The sequence below is a fragment of the Rhinoraja longicauda genome, chromosome 29 (assembly GCF_053455715.1).
Source record: "Rhinoraja longicauda isolate Sanriku21f chromosome 29, sRhiLon1.1, whole genome shotgun sequence".
NCBI classification, from domain to species: Eukaryota; Metazoa; Chordata; class Chondrichthyes; order Rajiformes; family Arhynchobatidae; genus Rhinoraja; species Rhinoraja longicauda.
Genome location: NC_135981.1, coordinates 17,291,270 through 17,309,146, shown reverse-complemented (window position 1 = coordinate 17,309,146; position 17,877 = coordinate 17,291,270). Strand labels below are relative to the sequence as shown.

Genomic DNA, 17,877 nt, shown 5'->3' with positions numbered 1-17,877 from the left:
CTCCTTCACCTTGAACCTATGTCCTCTGGTCCTCGATTGCCCTACTCTGGGCAAGAGATGCTGTGCATCTACCCGATCTATTCCTCTCTTAACCTGTCCTATCTATGTACCTGTCCAAATGTTCCTTAAACGTTGCGATAGTACCTGCCTCAACTACATCCTCTGGCAGCTCGTTCCATATGCCCACGACCCTTGTCAGAGGAGGTCGATAAAACTAATCCCTGTAATGAGAGGAGTAATTTTACGAGGAGACATTGATTAGGCAAAACTTCCATTCATGGAGTTTACAGGAATGGGAAGGGACGATTGAGAGGTACAAGATTACGAATGAAGCACAACGTTCTGAGCATCTGCGCAGGGAATGGACATTACAGATCTGAAGCCAGACCTTTATGTAGAAGGGTCCTGCCCCAAAACACCATCTATCCATTCCCTCCACAGATGCTGCCTGACCACTGAGTTCCTTCAGCACGTTGTGGTTTGCTCAAGATTCTGGCATCTGTAGCTTCATGCATCTCTAAGATTATGAAGGACGTTAACACGAATGAAAGATGTTTCTCGCAGTGGGAAAATAAAGGTCACTTATGGAAACAATGAAATGCCACTTGTGTTTATTTGTATAACATTCAGTCAAGTCAAGAGATAGAGCTCTTAAGGATAGCGGAGTCAGGGGGTATGGGGAGAGGGCAGGAACGGGGTACTGATTGAGAATGATCAGCCATGATCACATTGAATGGTGGTGCTGGCTCGAAGGGCCGAATGGCCTACCCCTGCACCTATTGTCTATTATAAGTCACGAGGTATGTAATTGCTTTCTTTATGTGCGAGCTCTTCAAGTTTACTTAACACAGTTAATTCTTCAAGTCTAAATTCCGAAACGACTCATTTACTTGCAAATCATTACTCTTTATATTTTACATGATTAATAATCTGAAATGTGAATTCTGAAAACTGAAAGCAAAATAAATGAGTTTGCACATGTTAATGGATGATGTGGATTAAAAATCAGTTGCTTGCAAATTGCAATTGGATCCAGATTTGTTAAGCAGAATGTTAATCGTCCAGTTATCTTCCGTATGTTGGTTCAGAAAGTTGCTTCTACAATGATGCTTGTCCGAATGCCAAAACTGTGGCTCTGTAAAGAAATATGTCCAAAATCTGTGACATCCCTTAGGAATTGGATGTCAGTGCAGGTTATCACTAAAGCAGTAGGATTAAACACCTTAACAATGCACTGTTGAGCTATCTTTGCACTGTTAAGCTTTCTTTTTTGTTTCATCTCTTTTGATCTGCTTCTTTAGGTTCCCGATATCCCAGTATAGATTGCGATGAAGAACGGCAGATGCACAGATAAGGGCTCCTTGGCTGGCTCCCAAGAAACCGCACGAAAATATGTCCTGACCTGGAATGATAAAGGCAAGAGTCAATAGGAGATTTTGCTCCTATGCCTTATGAACATGAATGTGAACCTATGTACTGTAGCTGTCTATTCCCCTAACCTGGAGAAAAGTCCATGTCTACTCACCTTAACCATGATGTTATGAATCTCCATAATATCACCGCTCAATCTCCAGGGGAAATAAATCCTAGTCTATCCAGCCTCAGCTTCATAATATAAATAAATGGTCTTTACAACGGACCAGAATTTCCTTGCATGACAACAAAACATTGCATCACAACACATTTCACATCATTTTGTGAACCACATTGGCAATATGAATAAACATGGCACTTTTTAATTTATTAATTCACAGGCCTCAAAGACAAGGCTAGTACTTATTGACCATCCACCCACTTGACTTGAGCGCCTTGCTTGGCTATCGTCCATGAAGGGTGTTTATCAACCATATTGGTGGATCTAGTGCCACATATCAACCAGAGCAGATAAAGGCGGCAGATTTCATTCCCCGATGAGCATGAGTTTTGATAAATGTTCCCTCCCCCAGCACCCGCTAGATTTCATTGAATTGGTCATTCTCTCATTCTGCTTGTTTTCAATCTAATGGTAGGAACATTGAATTGTCCATTTCTAGGTAATTAACCTAGGTAATTTACCCCTCCCTGTGCCCCTCCTTCCACCTCTATCCCTTCCTCTGGCTTCACATGTCATGCTTCTTCGCTTCTTATCTCATCGCCTTCTGTCTTTTCATCTTCAGTCTTTGTCCATCCATCTGCCAATCAAATCCTCCTCACCTATATCCTTATCACGTTCCTGGCTTTGTCCCGCCCCCACCTCCCTTCCAGCTTTCCTCTCCCTCCTACAAACAAACGGAAGAAAGGTCCCGACACGAAACGTCTCCTGTCCACGTGCCGCGGAGATGTTGCCTGACCCACCGGGTTATTCCAGCACTTTGCCTTGTTTATAGGCCAGCATCTGCATTTCCTCCCGTCTACATTTTCCTGCTCATTCTTATGTTCCCCAACAAACTCGCACGTCCTGATTAATGGCCCGCTCACTAGATGCAATTACATAGCCTCATAGTCTGAGAATGCATTTGTTGCTAAAATCCAATATATTACAGAGCATGTTTTGCATTTTCATGTCAAGATAGTAACCTAGGCCTTAACGTCAACAAGGCAAAAGAGTTGGCCGTTGACATATCGAAGTGAGGGAGTGAACATATATATCCCTGTCATCACTGGAGCAGCGGCAGAGATGGGAGCTGCAAGTACCTCAGCTTCCACCACACCAGCAACCTAACATGATGGTAGCTGCAAGTACCTCAGCACCCACAGCACCAGCAACCTAACATGATGGGAGCTGCAAGTACCTCAGCTTCCACCACACCAGCAACTTAACATGATGGTAGCTGCAAGTACCTCAGCATCCACAACACCAGCAACCTAACCTGTTCCCTTCAGCCCGATGCTGTGATTTGCTTTTTTGGGTGTCCGAGCAGATTCGGCATGGCCTCGAGGATTCTTTCCAACTTCTACAGATGGCCTGTTGAAAGTTTCCTGATGGGATGCATCTCAGCAGGAATGGCAACTGCTCTGCTCTTGACCTCCTGAACCTTCAAGGAATGGTAAACACAGCCCAGTCTATCACAGGCTCGTCGTACCCATCCGGTCTATCTTCATGGTGTGGGGCATCAGGAAGGCTGGAAGTCTCATGATGGATGCCTGCCATCTTGGCCATTCCCTGCTCTCTCTCCTACCTCCCAGGAGAAGATGCAGGAGCTTGAAAGTTTGTGCTTCCAAACTTAAGAGTAGCTTCTTCCCCATTGCTAACAGACTCCGGAACCAATCTCCTCCTGCACATCCCACTCTCCGAGGTGCGGCCATGTACAATCTTACCTTAAACTCTAGCACATACCACTACTGCACTTTAAGCCCTTTGCACGACTTGGATTTAGCATGAAAATCCTAAATCTTCTACTACTTTGCCCTCAACGGTTTTTGTTGCGTTGATCATTGTCGTGCATATACCGTTTACTTTGTGGAATTTCATTGCACTCTAAACTAATCTAATTGGAAAAATCTTACCGCATCTGTATAGCATGCTAAATTCTTTCTGTGTGATGCAAGGTGGCATACCTGTTAAATAAAGGTTCGTGATTGGTGTTTTTGCTCTAAAGGTGGCAATAGTCTCTGCAGCAAAACGAGACATATCATGGTTAACACCGTACATTTCTCCACAAGAAGCGGCGATGTAGAACTGATTGCTCAGTGGAGACCCAACCTTGATGTACTCAATCTGGAATGTAGTCAAACACAAACTTATCAAGTTAGTCCAAAACAATTGGAAGTAGAAATGACACATGCAATTTACAAGTTTAGTTTAGTTTACAGATGCAGCATAGAAGCAGGGCCTTCAGCCCACCCAGTCCACTCTGACCAGCGATCCCCGCACATTAACACTGCCCTACGCAATAGGGACAATCTTTTACAATTATACCAATCCAATTAACCTACAAACCTCTACGTCTTTGGAGCGTGGGAGGAAACCAGAGATCCTGGAAAAAACCCATGCAGGTCACGGGGAGAACGTACAAACTCCGCACATACAAGCACCCATAGTCAGGATCAAACCTGGGTCTCTGACGCTGTAAGGCAGAAACTCTACCACTGTGCCCTTGCTGCAACTTGACACAGATACAAGGGGCAGAGAATCATAGAGGTTTACAGTGGAGATCAGCTATTTGATCCATTGTAATAATACCTTAGATTGCCTTACAGTAATATAAACCTCAATATAGAAGGCAATGGAGGTCAATTCTCCAAATGCACTCAAGAGAGAGCTAGATAGAGCTCTTAAGGATAGCGGAGTCAGGGGGTATGGGGAGAAGGCAGGAACGGGGTACTGAGTGAGAATGATCAGCCATGATCACATTGAATGGTGGTGCTGGCTCGAAGGGCCGAATGGCCTACTCCTGCACCTATTGTCTATTGTCTATAATTATTTTGCTCTTGCAATACAATTACGACAGCAACTTTTTTGCCATTTGCCAGTCATGAAAGGAATTTGGGTTAATTCTATTTCCCAGCTCTCAGACCATAGATCAGCGGGTTATGGCTCATCAAAGTATATAATATATAAAATGTAATCAGGATTTCTACCTCCATCAACCTTTGATGCAGTCAATTCCCAACCTCTGTCATGCAACGAGTGGACTAATTTTGTTCTCAATGCTTTCTACTGTTGTACTGATTAATTTAATTCACCTACTTCACCAACAAAAGTACATAATGTCCTTTCGTTCATCATCTTATTTCCCCTTGTCCACAATTACATTTCTCCTAAAAAAGCCTTGAAGGTTTCTACTCATAACTGTTAACCCTTCAATCCATGAACAAACTTTACAGTAATATAAACTTCAATACAATGTTTCACTCTTGCATTACTACTCATAGTCATAGAGTGATGCAGTGTGGAAACAGGCCCTTCAGCCCAACTTGCCCACACCGGTAAACATGTCCCAGCTACACTAGTCCCACCTGCCTGCATTTGGTCCATATCCCTCCAAGCTTGTCTGATCCATGTACCTGTCTAACTGTTTCTCAAACGTTGGAACAGTCGCAGCCTCAACTACCTCCTCTGGCAGGTTGTATAAGAAAATAACTGCAGATGCTGGTACAAATCAAAGGTATTTATTCACAAAATGCTGGAGTAACTCAGCAGGTCAGGCAGCATCTCGGGAGAGAAGGAATGGGTGACTTTTCGGGTCGAGACCCTTCTTCAGACTGACAGGTTCCTCTGGCAGGTTGTTCCATACCCCCACCACCCTTTGTGTGAAAAAGTTATCCCTCAGATTCCCATTAAATCTTTCCCCCTTCACCTTGAACCTATGTCCTTGATTCCCCTACTCTGGGCAAAATTCTGTGCATCTACCCGATTTATTCCTCTCATGATTTTATACACTATGAAGGTAACTTTCACCATTTAATATTTTATCATTGCAAACAAGTTACTTTGTTAGTGCACAAAGTTAAGTAAACATACCTTGTCTTTGAGTTGTGGAAAGTACTCAGTGGTTTGGTCTATCAACCCTCTGGCAATGGCCATCTTTAAATTCTCATAGTCTTCTCCTCGTTTCTTCACACGTTCATCTTTCCATTTTTCAAACCACTCATAGCGTACAAATGTAATTATAATCATACTGGACTTGCCTTCAAATACAAAAAAAATGTTTTTATTAATCAAAGAAGAGATCCTTTGAACTGTTTTCTTATTATTTAATTATTCAGAATAACCCTTGGGGGATAATCTGGTGTTATGGATCTGAGAGACTCGAATGCTGGCTTAAATCGAAGGTAGGCACAAAATGGTGGAGTAACTTAACAGGACAGGCAGCATCTCTGTAGAGAAGGAATGGGTGACGTTTCAGGTCGAGACTCTACCTCAGTCTGAAGGGTCTCGACCCGAAACGTCACACATTCCTTCTCTCCAGAGATGCTGCCTGGCCCGCTGAGTTTCTCCAGTATTTTGTGTCTACCTTAGCTAAGTTATCCCTGGCAGGTTCAGTCTCTCCCCAGGCTGATGGTTGCTGCTTCTGGCAGACCAGGTGACAGCAGCTCCCGGAGGGCACAAACCCCTGGCGGGCCACGGCCAGTGGTGGGGAAGCCACCGAGCAGGCCCCTGCTGATCTCCCGAAGACCCGAGACCAGAGAGGATGGAGTTGGTGATGGTGGTCACAAGGAGGAAGGCCAGTAGGAGAGGCACCGGGGTCTGGTCCACCGCGCCCTCAATCTCACCTGCGGAAGGCACCTCAGGGGCACAAAGGTGAACGGGCAAGGAGCGGGATGTCGGATTGCTGGTCGCTCCACACGTCCAAGGAAGGCAGCAGCTGGAGGCCCTGCTGCAGGCTGGTGCTTGCCAGGATCTAGGATGTAGACCGGACTTTGGAAATGGCGCCATAACCGTGCGCCTCTTGCATGCGGTCTCAGTGGATTATTTCTGTACACTTTGCTAATCGGCGATTGTGCTTAGCTGAGGATCTCACTGTGCATTTGCACATGCGACAATAAAGCACCATTGAACCACTGAGGTTGTGGTAAGGGGAACATGGTACTTATGCAAGGAGTTTCATTGTTATAGTTCCTTCCTCAATTATGATAAAATATATAACCAAGGTGTTGGGCCATTGTTATATGCTTCCCAATAAGCATCTGAATACCTAATCTAAGTGGTCACTTTTGATTTTAGTTTAGTTTAGACATGTAGTATGGCAGCAGGCCCTTTGGCCCACCAAGTCCACGCCGTCCATCGGTCACCCGTTCACACTAGTTATGTTATCCCATTTTTGCATCGATTCCTTACACACCGGGGGCATTTACAGGGGCCAATTAACCTACTAACCCACAGTTCTTTGGGATGTGGGAGGAAATCGGAGGCCCCGAAGGAAACCCATGGGGTCACAGGGAGAACGTACTAATTCCACACAGAAGCACCCGAGGTCAGGATTGAACCTGGGTCTCTGACGCTATGAGGTGCGAACTCTACCATCTGCCCCACCAAAGGACTGCCTGTTATGTTAGCAATAGGTACTATTATTAGGTATAGGTTAATTATCACTGCATCTGAACCTGTTCTTATTTACACCCAAAATCAATGGTGGCTTCCACCCATCGTGGACTGAATCTGTGGCAAGACTCTGGCTGGAATGTCCCTTCCAACTTAAGCAGTATGGTTTACTGGGCTAGACACACAATGCAGGAGTAACTCAGCGGGACAGGCAGCATCTCTGGAGAGAAGGAATGGGTGATGTTTCGGGTCGAGCTTCTTCTTCAGACTGAAGGGTCTCGACCCAAAACGTCACCCACTCCTTCGCTCCAGAGATGCTGCCTGTCCCGCTGAGTTACTCCAGCATTTTGTATCTATCTTCGGTTTAAACCAGCATCTGCAGTTCCTTCCGACACATGGTTTACGGGGTTCCTGATGTTAAGAGTGAGATCAGTTCATCTTGTGAACAAGATGTCTGATATTATCTCAAAATTATCTTGCCTTTTCTTAACAAGCTATTGGAAAGAGACACGTGCACTGGGCAATATTGATATTTAATCAATGCCGGCTGCTAATTACCTGCATATCTGTCATCCCAGGCAGGATCTTTAGCTGACGGAAAGGAGACAAACATCATTGGACGTTCTTGGATTAGATCTTCATTCTTGAGTGACAAGTATTTAATGAATCTGAAATAATGCCAATGAAGAAAAGTATAGGTAATGGTTTACTCAGTAAATGACGTGGAATTTTCTCAGAAACCTGGAATTTAAAAAAAATTTAAACATCGCACAATGTCTGCACCAAACATGATGCCAAGGTAAACGAATCTCAACTGGCTGCACATGATCCACGTCTCTCCATTCCCTGCCTCTGTTCTCGAGCTTCTTAAACGACACTAATGAGAGAAATGTAAAAAGTCTGGTTGATGGGTTATTTTTATCAACATCTCTCCCTTGGTGTATTTACTGTTGTACATACCAAAGGGAAGTACATATCCTGGTTCCTGAACCATGAAACTTCAGTCATTTTCTGCACTAATGGCAAATTAGTTCCAATTCTATGTTCAAACCTAGCAAAATATTTATCGGGTTCGATCCCGACTACGGGTGCTGTCTGTACGGAGTTTGTATGCCTCCCCATGACCTGCGTGGGTTTTCTCCGAGATCTTCGGTTTCCTCCCACACTCCAAAGACGTACAGGGGGTATGGGGAGAAGGCAGGAACGGGGTACTGATTGAGAATGATCAGCCATGATCACATTGAATGGCGGTGCTGGCTCGAAGGGCCGAATGGCCTCCTCCTGCACCTATTGTCTATTGTCTATTGTATGTAGGTTAATTGGCTTGGTAAGTGCAAAAAATGACCCTAGTGTGTGTGGGATAGTGTTAACATGCGGGGATCGCTGGTCGGCACGGACCCGGTGGGCCGAAGGGCCTGACTACATGCTGTATCTCTAAACGAAACTAAATATGACAAACACAGATTATGAATGAAAATTCATGATTCGATTGAGACATCCAGTCACACTTCTCCATAGGGAATTGCATGGTATTTTTATGGATCATATTCATGTTATTTCACAACAATTGAATGTAATACATAGGAGAAAATGTAATCAATTAAAACACTAAATTGACTTACATATCGTCAATATTGTTTTCCTTAATGAACCAGTAATTTGCTGCTTTCAACCCCAGCTCCTCCTTCGAGCCATCAAGACCGACAAACACGCTGAATCCTCCCAGTCCGTGTTGTACTGAGCTCAGCTGTGCCTGGATTGCTGTGGGGCAAACAGAAAGATCAATCACCATCGGATCGGCCTTCCATTGAAGGAATTATTTTCACGCTCCCAGATATTGGGGCTGGTGTTAATATGAATGTTTAGTTTAGAGATACAGCATGGAAACAGGCCCTTCGGCCCACCGAGTCCACGCTGACCAACGATCCCCGCGCATTAACACTATCCCACACACACTAGGGACAATTTGTACATTTACCAAGCCAATTTACCTACATACATGTATGTCTTTGGATAGTGGGAAAAAAACGAAGATCTCGGAGAAAAGCCACCGGTAGAATATACAAACTCCGCACAGACAGCACCCATAGTTGGGATCGAACCCGGGTCTCCGGCGTTGTAAGCGCTGCAAGGCAGCAACTCTACCCCTGCGCCTCCCTGCCACCCAATTTTGTTTGAATGATGTTTTCCATTGTAATGACCTGCGATGTCATGAAAATTCTTATGTGGTGCAGTTTTCTTAGCCTCACCACTCTCAAATTCCAGGCACAGCGAATGCCATTTAATCAGGACGATTTGTGATGCTATGTTACTTTTCTTAAATGGGGAATTAAAAAATGGATTTTAAATAGTGCAGATCAACACAATCTGGTCCCCGCCCCCCTGACATCAGTCTGAAGAAGGGTCTCGACCCAAAACGTCACCCATTCCTTCTCTCCCGAGATGCTGCCTGACCTGCTGAGTTACTCCAGCATTTTGTGAATAACACAATCTGGTCTCTTTGACCAGAATGAATTTATGTCTTTCCATAGTAAAAATGGCTCCGTTACTAGGTAGCTTTGCTCAAATGCTTCTACAACCAAGACACGAGAGTTTGACCAGTTCTCGGGTAACATCATTCTACAACCCTCCCAAACAATAAATTGCTTCTACTTCCTCATTATTTAGGGGTGGCGCAGCGTTAGAGTTGCTGCCTTACAGCATCAGAGAGCCGGGTTCAATCCTGACCATGGGTGCTGTCTACCTGTAGTTTGTACGTTCTCCCAGTGATCTGCATGGGTTTTCTCCGGGTGCTCCGGTTTCCTCCCACACTCCAAAGTCATATGGGTTTGTAGCTTAACTTTAGATAGTTCCTCTGTCCCTCCCTTCCCCTCCTCCTTCCCAGATCTCCCTCTATCTTCCTGTCTCCACCTATATCCTTCCTTTGTCCCGCCCCCCTGACATCAGTCTGAAGAAGGGTCTCGACCCGAAACGTCACCCATTCCTTCTCTCCCGAGATGCTGCCTGACCTGCTGAGTTACTCCAGCATCTTGTGAATAAATGGGCTTGTAGCTTAACTGGCTTCGGTAAAAAATAGTAAATTGTCACTAGTGGGCAGGATAGTGTTAGTATATGGGGTAAACAATTCAAGTACTGATATGTCTTAATCTTCCAACCTACTTTATTGCAGACAACGGACTTTTTCCTCTGGAACTGTTACCCGACTATGCTGAGGAACTATATTGTGCAATCTGGTATTTTCCCTTTGCTCTACCCATTGTATTCCTGCGCGTCTTGACTGTACTCAAGTGCAGCATTATCCGATTTGATTGAATAGCATGCTTTTCACTGTACCTCAGTACATGTGACAATAATAAATAGACGATAAGACACGATTTGAATCCGATCACGCGATGGATATATTTAAAAATAAATGGACTAATAATAATCATAAGGGCTAAAGTCTAAACTCAAATCATATTAATCTTCTAAATACTTGTTAGCTTAACTAGGCCTTCTGTTAAACAGAGCATGGAAGAGAAGGAAAAGTTTGTTGTAGACCCATTAAAAGGAAACTATTATCATTATTTAACATGAAACTGCTGAATAAGCAAGGAAGAATCAAATAGACAATAGACAATAGGTGCAGGAGTAGGCCATTCAGCCCTTCGAGCCAGCACCGCCATTCAATGCGATCATGGCTGATCACTCTCAATCAGTACCCCGTTCCTGCCTTCTCCCCATACCCCCTCACTCCGCTATCCTTAAGAGCTCTATCCAGCTCTCTCTTGAAAGCATCCAACGAACTGGCCTCCACTGCCTTCACCACTCTCTGACTGAAAAAGTTCTTCCTCATCTCCGTTCTAAATGGCCTACCCCTTATTCTTAAACTGTGGCCCCTTGTTCTGGACTCCCCCAACATTGGGAACATGTTTCCTGCCTCTAATGTGTCCAATCCCCTAATTATCTTATATGTTTCAATAAGATCCCCCCTCATCCTTCTAAATTCCAGTGTATTCAAGCCCGATCGCTCCAGTTGATCATGAGTGATGGGCTTTAAACTATATGCTTGCTTGTCTCGGTGTATTTTGCAATAAAATAAAACTCTCTAATTACACACCTGGTTTACTTTGCACTTCACAAGGTAGCAGTTTCTCGTAAGTATTAAATATTCCTGCATCAGAAATCACAATGGGAGCAAACAGGTTTACTTCATCTTCACCTTTCTTCACAGTCACACCTACCAAGAAAGGATAAAACTTGATTAGCTAAAGTTAAAACAAGTGGACTTGTTTGTCTCATTCCTCTTCCGGTGATGAAAGCATTGAATTCACACCCACCGTACGCTTCTCCACCTTCGTTGACGAGTATACGTTGAACGGGAGCCCGCATAAGGACATCTCCTCCACTTCTCCTAATAACCGGGATGATGTGAAAGGCAATCTCGCTGGCCCCTCCTTTTGGGTACCACGCACCTTTCAGGTAGTGCTGCACAACAACGGCGTGCATGAGAAAGCTGGCGTTTCTCGGCATCACTCCTGCAGAAGGAAAACAAGGGCAGTACAGATGGAGAATACCCAATGGGTTTACCAAAAGACAGCAGCGCCCAAAGTACAGAATATTCACCAAATTGTACAGTAAGTGTAACCTAACGTTTTGACAGCTTTTTTTTGGGTTCTATTCATAGTGAATGTGAAGGTTCTGGAGTGGATGCAGAAGAGGTTTACCCAAATGCTAAAAAAGACACAAAGTGCTGGAGTAACTCAGCAGGTCAGGAAGCATCTCTGGTGAACATGGATGTGCGATGTTTAGGGTTGGGATCTTTCTTCAGACTGGTGCCTGTATGAACAGAAAGTGGCCTGTATTAGCTATAAGGAGAGATTGGACTAACTAGGATAGTTTTCTCTGGAGCATCAAAGGCTGAGGGGAGACCTGATAGAAGCATGTTAGAGTGGCATGTATAGGCTAGACAGAACCTTTTCCCCCCAGGGTGGAAATGTTAAAGACTAAAGGGCAGAGCTTTGTGAGAGGGCATGTTTAAAGGTGTTGTGCGGGCCAAGGTTTTTTTTACATAGAGAGCAGTTGGTGTCTGAAACACACTGTCAAAGTATGGAGTTTGATATGATACGGCATTCAAGAGGCCTTTAGTCAGGTACATGGATGGGCAAAGAATGGAGGGATATAGGTTACATTCAGGCAGAGGAGATTACTTTAACCTGGCATCATCGAAGGTATTTATTCACAAAATGCTGGAGTAACTCAGCAGGTCAGGCAGCATCTCAGGAGAAAAGGAATGGGCGACGTTTCGGGTCGAGACCCTTCTTCAGACTGAAGAAGTGGGTGATGTTTCTTCAGAGTCTAAAGAAAGATATCGACCTGAAACGTCACCCATTCCTTCTCTCCAGAGATGCTGCCTGTCCCGCTGAGTTACTAGTGCATTTTGTGTCTATCTTCCCATTAATTTATCTTACTATTAATCTGGACTAATTTACACTAGCTGGTAACCTACATCTTTGGGAAGAAACTGGAGCACCTGGAGTGAACTCAGGTTGGCTGGAGAGAAACTCCACACAAACAATACCAGAGGTGAGGATCGAGGCGAGCCGAGGCAGCAACACTATCCCCTGCACCACCGCGCTGCCTAGATGTACATATTCCACAAACAACAGCTAAAAGAAATGAACACTGTCAGAATTAAACAATGCAAGAAAAGAAAGTTAAAAGTAAGCTATTTTACGAGGCGAAAACAGACATAATAAAAGCACATTACCATAATCCCCACAGATGTAACACATGACGGTTCGAAGGTCTTTGTTTTTTGTCAGGCTATTCACCAAATCGGAAAGTGAGGTAGAAGCCAGCTTGAAAATTGATGTGAACCAGTGGATGATGCCAGTCCTGATGAGGAACCTGGCCAGTTGAAGAGGGATCATTTTTATTATAACCAACTGCGGTAATCTTTTTGCGACCATCTGTAGAAAAATAAGCAAAGCATGTTGGAAAGATCAAATCCCATCTTCTGCACACAAAACAGTGGCACAGCGGTAGAGTTGCTGCCTTACAGTGCCAAAGAGCCGGCTTCAATCCTGACTGTGGGTGCTGTCTGCAGAGTTTGTACGTTCTCCCCATGACCTTTCTTCGATTTATGTCCGAAGACGTACAGGTTTGTAGGTGAGTTGGCTTCGGTAAAATATCCCTAGTGTGTAGGATAGTGCTAATATATGGGGCTGGTCGGCACGGGCTCGGTGGGCCAAAGGACCAGTTTCCACTATCTCTATACAGCCTTTATCAATATTCGGAGGTTGACACCTGAAACTCTTCATTGCCAGGAGAGGTTGGGCAAACTTGGATTGTTTTATCTGCAGCATCAGAGGCTGAAAGGACACCTAATAGAAGTGTAGAAAAAGTTGAGAGGCATGCATAGGATGGACAGTCAGAACCTTTATCCCCCAGGGCGGAAATGTCAAAGACTAGAGAGTATAACTTTAAGATGAGAGGGGCAAAGTTTAAAGGAGATGCGTGGGGGCCTTTTTATTGAAAACACAGATGGCGCGTGCCTGCTACCTGCTGCCAGGGTTAGTGGTGGAGGCGGATGTGATTGGGGTATTTAACAGACACCTGGATATGCAGGGAATTAAGGGATATGGGATCATGTGCAGGCAGGGGAGATTAGTTTAACTTGGCATTATGTGCGGCACGGATATTGTGCGATGAAGGGGCTGTTCCTGTGCTACGTTCAACATAAATAAATACTTCAAACCAACTTAATTTCCTGGTGGAAAAAGTTACCTTTATAAGTCTCAGATATTTATCAATAGCTTCGTTTTCCTCGGGAAACTGCGACTGCAAGCAATGTTGATAATGTTTTTCTCCGCTGCATATCTGATACGTGCGCCGAGAATGGTGTTCCCCCAGGACTACATGGTCAAACACATCATCCATTTTCACCCATTCCAGTTGCCCATCTGTGATCTGGTCGACCAGAGTCCGCAGTAAGGACTGCTCATGGAGTTCCCCTACATAATGAATTCCTGAAACAAACAAAGTGCGAAGAGTTCCAACACGTATGGCCACGCAGAGAAAACACAACCACCTCAATCCACACATCCAATGGTCTCTTTATTATCACGTATAGCAAGGTACAGTGATTTGTCTGGGTTTTTTTGCAGACAGATCAGCAAGACTGTCACCATACACAAGCACAATTCCCTGATTAAACGAAAGAATGCACAGAACAGCCCACAGAGACCGTATACAAAAGTCGCCATTTTGGCACCATTTTACAGTCCCAGCTGCATCTGGCCACAAAGGCCCATTGCAGCCTTCACCTCCATTCTGGTTAACCCGCGAACTCTTGTCCCCTCCTTTCAGGCCCTCTTCAGCCCTAGTTAGACCAGTTAGTCTGACATCAGTGGTGGGGAAGATGCTGGAGTCAATTATAAAAGACGAAATTGCAGAGCATTTGGATAGCAGTAACAGGATCGTTCCGAGTCAGCATGGATGTGGTGTACCTTGACTTTCAGAAACTTCCCCAGGGGAGGGGGAGCCTCCCACAGCTGACCTCTTGTGGGGTCTCCCCAAACCAAGCCCGCAAGTCCTGACTACCCCTCAAGTGTAGGGCTGCTCGGGGATATATAATTAAAAAAATTAAGTTGTCCTGTCTGGTTTGGATTTAAATTGGCCATGGAAGGATCAGGTTTCAAATTTACACCTTTGATACTCCTTTCCCTCTTGTCAACTGTGTACAACAAGTCAGAACCACCGTCGTCTATGGCAAGATTAGCTCCGTATGTAGTTTCCATGCAAGTTCTCTTCAAAAGAATAGGTACATGAATAGAAGGATGTGGATCACTTGCAGGCAGAAGGGATTCTTCCAGTCACAATTTGTTCACTTACAGCAGGGGTGTCAAACTATCCGGTCCGCGAAGGGGTCCAATCCGGCCCGCGGGATGATTGGGGGGGGGGAAAAAAGTATATTCACGACCATTTATTAGGTATCTGTACGGTAATACGAATATCACTGTACCTTAATTGACAATAAAAGACCTCTGAAACCTTTGAAGAGAAAAGAAACATGGAGAGGGGTAAAATTTAAGGGAAGAGGGGCAAGATTGAATAGGAACCTGAGGAGCAACCATTTCACTCACAGGCTAGTGGGTATGAGCTACCAGAGGAGGTGGTTGAGACACGTACTGGGGCAGCATTTAAAAGGCACTTGGACAGGTTTGGAGGGATGAGAGGATTTAAATACTTAAATAGCACACAAAACAGGAAACCAGCTTTCTAAAGTAAATATCAATCACGAGGTTCTTACCAATATCAAATTCAAAGCCCTTTTTAATGAAGGTGTGACAGCAGCCTCCAGCTTGGTCATGTTGCTCCAGCACTAGAACACGCTTGCCAGACTTTGCCAATATTGCTGCCGCTGCGAGGCCTCCAATTCCACTGCCGATCACAATAGCATCCAAATGCCCTGGAACCTTATTTGCAGAAAAACCTAAAGAGAGCCACAAAGACATATTAGAAACATTTACAGCAAATGGAGGCCAAGGAAAGACCCGGTAGAAGTATATAAAAGTAGACGTAAATATAATTATGAAGGGCATAGAGAGGAGAGATAAACTATCAGAACCTTATCCTCCCTAGGTAGGAAATGTTAAAGACTAGAGGGCATCACTTTAGGGTGAGAGGGGCAAATTTTAAAGGGGTTGAGTGGGGCAAGTTTTCCTTTAACAGAGAGAGGTGGATGCCTGGAATGTGCTGCCTGGGGCGATATTGGAGGCAGATACAGTAGTGGTGTTTAGAGGCTTTTAGACATGCACGTGGATTTGCATGGAGGAGAGAGATATTGATCAGGTGGTTTAACATGACCTCATGTCTGGGGTGTACATTGTCAGCTGACGAGACTGTTCTTGGCTCTATGTTCTTTGTTCTAACCTTGAGCACTTGGAACCATAAACACAAACAGCAGGAATATTCCTTTCGTATTTTCACCAGTAACACCCCAAATAATAAAAGCTTTTCTATAAACATGTCTGTTGGATATAAATCAAGGTCCAAAGTACTGTACAAGGGGCCAAAGCTGAATAAGAAACACATTCATTTTATACTTTCTTTTCTCTTTCATGAAATAATAATCTGGAGGACAAATTAAACGATCTTGAAACCAGTTCCTATGTAAAAATATAAAGCATGTTTTGATCATATAATATTCCATTGGTAATAACTACAATATATTTGTAGATAATTGTATTTTTTTTTTCTAAACAGAGGCTTTTTATTTCTGACATTTAAAAAAAATCACAATTGATTTGCAGCACAATTAACCATTCATTGTCTAATAAATTAAAAACGGTGAGAGTTTTGTTTTAAAAAGGACATAAGCAGTTAAATCTTTAAGTGCCCACTAGCTCTAAAGGAGGAATGAGTAACGTTTCCAAAACAACTACACTAGCTCTAAAGGAACCTGTTTTATGAATGACTGACGTTTCCAAAACAGCTAACATGCTAGAGAGTTTTTTGTTTTTTTTGTGCCACTTTATCCCAGTTTCAACTTCCCTGCTGTGGAAGTGTGGAGCATGAGGCAGCATTTATAATACCTTTGTGGAGAACCTGCTTCCTCGCTTCTTGGTCGCACACCAGAGGCGCTGAGGTTCTCCTGGTGTCGGTGGCGAAAGGATTGGGACTCACGGGGGGCGCCCGGCGAAATCTTCTAAACATAAAATACAAAAGCAGCAGCACCAACAACAACACTGCACTAAGCCACATTTCGTCCCACCTCGTGTTAGCCACTAGCAATGTAGAGAACTCGGTCAAAGTTTACTTCCTGTTAGATCTGATAACGACATGAGACATTAAAGGGGAAATGTCAGGCTAAATCTATTTCTCTCGCCTTGACAGCAAGGTCAGGAACACAAGGAGGAGAAAACAGGTGCTAATGCAGAACGAGCTGTCTCAGACACTCTTGCATTTAATAACTTTACACATCATCAGTGCATCTTTTTTTTCCACTATGAGGTTCCTGGCTGTTGTTAAGAGTCTAATGGAGTGTCATGCTGCAATAGTTTGAATGTATATTCTACCTGATGGCTTAGGTCGAAGCAGAGAATTGTCCAGGTACCAGCTAAATTACACAAGGCAGAAGTTCAGGCTCTTGATTAACTTGCGACCTGCCAGAAAGTTAATCTGGCGAGGGAATCAGCGCTTATATTGCACCTGGCTTTACTTTGAGGAGTCAAAGATAGATAAAAAAAATAACACTGGTGGAAAAACTAGAGGGGTTGGGTGTAGCTTAAGGAGGAATAGAGCCATACAGTGTGGAAACAGGTCCTTCAGCCCAACTTGCCCACATCAGCCAACACGTCCCATCTACACTAGTCCCACCTGCCTGCATTTGGCCCATACCCCTCCAAACTTGTCCGATCCATGTACCTGTCCCAATGTTTATTAAACGTTGCAATAGCACCCGTCTCAACTACCTCATCCGGCAGCTTGTTCCATACACCTACCTTTGTGTGAAAAAGTTACCCCTCAGGTTCCTGTTAAATCATTCCCCCCTTCACCTTAAACCCATATCCTCTGGTTCTCGATCCCCATACTCTGGGCAAGAGACTCTGTGCATCTACCCGAGCTATTCCTCTCATGATTTTGTACAGCTGTATAAGATTACCCCTCATCCTCCTGCGCTCTATGGAATAGAGTCCTAGCCTGCTCAACCCCTCCCTATACCTCAGGTCTTCGTACCTGAGCAGCATCCTTGTAAGTCTTCTCTGCACCCTTTCCAGCTTGACAACATATTTCCTATAACATGGTGGCCAGAACAGAACTCTAAAGATAGACACAAAATGCTGGAGTAACTCAGTGGGACAGGTAGCATCTCTGGAGAGAAGGAACAGGTGATGTTTTGGGTCGAGACCCTTCTTCAGACTGAGAGC

General features: G+C 44.3%; 1 protein-coding gene across 1 annotated transcript; it reads right to left on the bottom strand.

Annotated features, from left to right (window-relative positions):
* Window positions 1–594: 594 nt before the first annotated feature.
* Window positions 595–16,737, bottom strand: LOC144607590 (all-trans-retinol 13,14-reductase-like). Its single transcript, XM_078424509.1, has 11 exons — window positions 16,543–16,737; window positions 15,258–15,440; window positions 13,733–13,974; window positions 12,714–12,915; window positions 11,284–11,481; window positions 11,064–11,183; window positions 8,587–8,725; window positions 7,523–7,632; window positions 5,444–5,610; window positions 3,538–3,697; window positions 595–1,402 (listed from the first exon to the last, which is right to left on the bottom strand). The coding sequence occupies exons 1-11, from the start codon at window positions 16,709–16,711 to the stop codon at window positions 1,257–1,259; spliced, it is 1,836 nt and encodes a 611-aa protein (XP_078280635.1). The 5' UTR covers window positions 16,712–16,737; the 3' UTR covers window positions 595–1,256.
* Window positions 16,738–17,877: the final 1,140 nt, after the last annotated feature.

Bases quoted from the DNA above. Each gene is read 5' to 3' on its own strand.
- LOC144607590 (XM_078424509.1), bottom strand. From the start codon at position 16,711: ATGTGGCTTAGTGCAGTGTTGTTGTTGGTGCTGCTGCTTTTGTATTTT. The intron at 13,975-15,257 runs GTAAGAACCTCG...TGTTTGTTTCAG, and splicing joins GGGCTTTGAATTTGATATTG to GAATTCATTATGTAGGGGAA. The intron at 5,611-7,522 runs GTAATTAGCAGC...TTGTATTTGAAG, and splicing joins CTGGGATGACAGATATGCAG to GCAAGTCCAGTATGATTATA.